The sequence below is a fragment of the Sinocyclocheilus rhinocerous genome, unplaced genomic scaffold (genome assembly GCF_001515625.1).
Source record: "Sinocyclocheilus rhinocerous isolate Xijiao unplaced genomic scaffold, SAMN03320098_v1.1 scaffold106, whole genome shotgun sequence".
In the NCBI taxonomy this organism is placed as follows: domain Eukaryota; kingdom Metazoa; phylum Chordata; class Actinopteri; order Cypriniformes; family Cyprinidae; genus Sinocyclocheilus; species Sinocyclocheilus rhinocerous.
The window spans coordinates 1,698,981-1,703,655 of record NW_015633181.1 but is presented as its reverse complement, the minus strand read 5'-3'; the positions used below and the strand labels follow the sequence as shown (position 1 = coordinate 1,703,655).

At 34.8% G+C, this 4,675-nt stretch overlaps 1 protein-coding gene across 2 annotated transcripts in view; it reads right to left on the bottom strand.

Annotated features, from left to right (window-relative positions):
* Positions 1-2,438: 2,438 nt before the first annotated feature.
* Positions 2,439-4,675, bottom strand: part of LOC107743484 (transmembrane protease serine 2-like) — a 9,828-nt gene continuing 7,591 nt past the window's right edge. For both annotated transcript variants that reach the window (XM_016556706.1, XM_016556707.1), the window contains exons 11-14: positions 3,695-3,790; positions 3,395-3,537; positions 3,118-3,270; positions 2,439-2,995 (exon numbers count right to left, since the gene is read on the bottom strand). In XM_016556706.1, the coding sequence (XP_016412192.1) occupies positions 2,987-2,995; positions 3,118-3,270; positions 3,395-3,537; positions 3,695-3,790 (401 nt within the window). In that variant the 3' untranslated portion in view covers positions 2,439-2,986. The remainder of the gene's footprint in view (positions 2,996-3,117; positions 3,271-3,394; positions 3,538-3,694; positions 3,791-4,675) is intronic.

The window sequence follows — 4,675 nt, the reverse complement described above, 5'->3', positions numbered from 1 at the left end:
TCAGGCCCTCAGACTAAATGACACACTCTGTTTGATCGGTGGACACTAAACCTCATGTGAGAGCTAAAGGAAGACCTCAGCATCTGTCCTCTCTGAAGAATCTGTGCCCTGCTCACACCTGGGTGACTGCTTAAAGGGATGGTTCACAAAATAAAAAAAGAAGATTCCGTCAAACCCCATCGGTTTTCTCTATAACATAAAATGAGATGTTACGCAGAATATCATGGCTGCTCTTTTCTGTACAATGGTAGTGAATTGGGACTGGGGCAGCTTTATATTATAATAATGATAATATCTTAATATCCTCACGCCTCAGTCACATTTAGCAGATTAAAACTGGGCACTGTTTTATTTTGCAACTATATAAGCATTTATGACAGAACAGCCGTATAAAAGTACCATAAAACTGGTTTATTACTTGTTTGTTACATGTACACTTTACTTCAAATCTTCTGAGGACATAATATGGTTGCAAATAAGATATTAAATCTCATTTATACATGGCATGACATTACTGTGGCCTTAATGTCAATTAAGTCAAGCATTACTGATTAACATTGATATCAAACCTGCAGTTTGACCCTTTTTATAGTATGATTTACTTGCATTGAATGGAAATAATTACACAATATATCTACAACATATCTTTTGTGACACAAAGTGAGTAAATAATTTCTGTTTTTAGCCTTTACCTTACCTGATGCACTTGGGAGAATAGATATTTCAGATGCAGATGAGAGGAACCAAACCAAAAATAAATAAATAAATAAAACAGCATTTAATAATGCAATGCAAAATAAAATAAATTTACTTTAAAAATCCATTTGACAAATTCAAAATCAGTGTCTGTGGTTTGAATTAGTTGCTCCTATCAAATCGTGAATAAAACCATTTCCTGGACAATAATATATCCTTTAAAATCTCATTCATTCATTCATTCATTATCATAACTAAGCTCTCCTGCAGCCCGAGTCAGGCCTAAATCAGGCTGATTTAATCAGCATGATATTTTTGGGGTTTATGGACCTCTCAGCATATGGGGGGGGGGATACATCACGGGAAGCAGGTTTGTTTGCATTTGACAAATTCAAAATCAGTGTCTGTGGTTTGAATTAGTTGCTCCTATCAAATCGTGAATAAAACCATTTCCTGGACAATAATATATCCTTTAAAATCTCATTCATTCATTCATTCATTATCATAACTAAGCTCTCCTGCAGCCCGAGTCAGGCCTAAATCAGGCTGATTTAATCAGCATGATATTTTTGGGGTTTATGGACCTCTCAGCATATGGGGGGGGGATACATCACGGGAAGCAGGTTTGTTTGTCAACACACCGTGGGTTCCCTGCCAACACTTCCCTCTCACAGAGACCGAGAATAAAGCTGAAGATGAAATGGGTTCCCAGGCTGCCGTGTAATTGAGCAGCCCTTATGTTGAACCCCTTGAGCATTCATTCAAATGAGGCCGTAATTGCCACATCTGTTAACCCTCTGAAGAGCCGTCAGCCGAGTGTCACGCATCTGCTAATTGGTACAAACAGGTAGCAGACGCTGATCTCCTCCACTGAGCATCTGCCGATTAGAGTCGCAAATTCAATGAGTGGTGATTAAAGGTCCTGCTAAAATGGCAAAGGAGAGGTTTAAATACTGCTGCTGAATATGCTATAACACTTCATAATGGTGATTAACTGAGAGCCAGGAACCGTGAGGACTCCGTGGGTTGGTGTGAATTCATTTTTTTAGGTGTGAAGAAAAGCCGAGGAAAATGGGTCATAGGAGTTTTACTCCTGTGGTTTGATTTGCTGATTGTGAGCCTTAATGCTCCATAAAGCCATAAAAGATAATAATATATATAATATATTTATATATACAATATGAGGTTCTGTTACTTTAGATCTCGTAAAGTTTTCTGGAATCATTCAGTTACAGATAAAAATAATGTAATTATATTATATATATAGTTCTCAACAGTCCATATATAATATTTTTAAATATCTTTATATAAATATGTTAAATATTAAAATTAATTTAGTTGCATTTAATATCATGCATCTATCTATCTATAAATTTATGACCTTGGACATGATTATATTTTGAGGAATATATATCATAATATCCAAGTTAATATAAAATATTGTATTACAATATAATACTGTCAAAGTCCATATATACAATCTTTAAAATATAATGAAGTTCAAGTCATCAAATGTATAATATGAAATATGTGGCACAGATTTTATTAAGTTTGAATATGGTTAGTTGACATGAAAATGTACTGGAAATGTATACTCCATTTTAGAACCATTTTAAAGAGCATTTAGCTTTTTTAATTATTATATATGCAGCTTTTTTGTCCTCATTTTAATTCAGAGACAACATTACATATGTATTTATAAAAAAAATCATTTAATGTGAAGACAAAAAGGTGATTAAAAATAGTGAAAAAAGAAATGGTGTCCAGTCAAGACATTCATTTACATTTTAAAATAAAATCTTGATGTTGTAAAAACTATTTCAGCTATCAATACAGTTATAAAATAAAGACATTTGTTTGCATTGTGTCACTATGAGGGGAGCGGTTGTATTGCCTGTCACACCCTGTTATTTTATCAACTACTGTAATAATGCAAATGTGAACTGTTGTGGTGGCAACGAAACCAGAGAACAGAAATATGTCATTGATGTAAGACTTACTTTGTAAGATTTTTATCAAATCATTTGTACAATTGTGTTCTTTATACAAAAAAGAAAAGTGCATGTTGTAGCACATTGTGCAATTCACTTCATTATTGACACCGGTGAAAATAAATAACTGGTTCTTTTAGATTTATGTGAAAACATTTATATGAAAACAAAAAGTAAAATACAAGACTACAAAAAAAAAAAATCTCACAATCTCACAAGTCTCCTGGACCCTGTCACAGTTCCTGAGAGTCAGCTATTTGGATCAGTTGCTCTTCTCAAAAAGCTTTATATTAAAAAAGCTAATATCTCTGAAAAAAAAAAAATACAAAGAGGAGGTTTTCTTCTGCCATGTATAATAGTAATAATAATAATTATTATTATAATAATACATTTTGTGAGACACAGTTTGTATTAATATTTGAAATCTTACCCGCATTTGTTCATGTATCCAGTCAAGGAAGTAGGTCACATTTCCGTAGACTCCAGGCTTGTTTCTGAAAGCACATCCATCACCCCAGCTAGTGTCCCCAACCAGCCACCATAGAGAATTCTCCTTTATGACCAGAGGACCCCCACTGTCCCCCTGTGTGGAAGATCACTTTTTTCATTTGGCCTTTGGCACATACATGACATTTACAATACTCTAATTTACACTTTTGAATGATCAAGCAGCTTCTAAATGTGTTTATACAGAGTGTGTTTCTGACCTGACAGGAGTCCACGCCGCCCTCCAGCTTGCCAGCACAGATCATGGTGTCTGTGATTTGTCCGTTATACACTGGTCGGCTGTTGCAAGTCGTTCTGTCGATTAGCTGGATTTTGGCTTCTTGTAGGGTTTGTGAGGAAGGGCCTTTACCAAAACAAAATTAGTTTGTCATGCTTTTCAGTTTCAGAAATTTAGAGACACAAGTTATTTTCTGTCTAATATTAATCATTGCACATCTATTTGGATCTGTAAATGGTTTAGCACAGTTCTGTTGGGATTTGCTATTCAAAAAGTTTCAAACCTCCACTAAACAGTGCCCCCCATCCAGTGACGTAACATTCCCGCGGAGCAGCAAAGTACATGCCTTTATGGGGCAGACACACTGGCTTGACATCCGCTGAAACAAGAAACAAAATGGAAACTGTCAACATCCAAAGCTGTATGGTTCTTCGTTAAAACAAAAAAGGAGATATTTTGCAGAATGTACAAGCTGCTGTTTTCCACACAGTGGAAACAGATGTTCACATGTCTGTCTGCAAAAAAGCACCACAAAAATGGTCCATTCAACTTATTCCTATTCTTCTGAAGTCATGAACAGGCTGATATACAAGTCGTTATATAAAAGAACAGCTTGACTATTCTGCAAAATTTCTCTCTTTACCGTTCTACACAAGAAAGAATCTTTTGAACAACCTGATGGTGAGTAAATTATTATTTTTTTCGGTGAACAAACCGTACTCACCTAAAACTCAATTATCGAAGACATGTTCTATATTAAAAACATTTTACTCAGAAAAAAATGCAAAAATTGAATTTTACTCTGAAATCGCTAGTAAATGTCACAAAGAAACACTGAATTAAATGTGAAATTTTGAAGTAGAAAAACTGAAATGGCATTTTCTTGCAAAACATACTCCAATAATCTGTTTATTTAATACTCTGAAAAATTATTTTTTACAGTGTAACTAAAACTATTAAAGGGATAGTTCACCCAAAAATGAAAATGTGATGTTTATCTGCTTACCCCCAGGGCATCCAAAATGTAGGTGACTTTGTTTCTTCAGTAGAACACAAAACAAAGATTGTGTTCTACTGCCCATAGAAGCCCATAGAAACAGTCACTAATTAGGCATCTACGTATATATATATCTATGTCTACTATGCCAGAGCACGTACACGCGTCGGATGTTGGACATTGCGCTGTATAAGATGTAAAAAATGATATAAATACTGTTCGGTTTCTGGCACAAACCGATCGTTTCGTGTCTTAGGACATCAATGT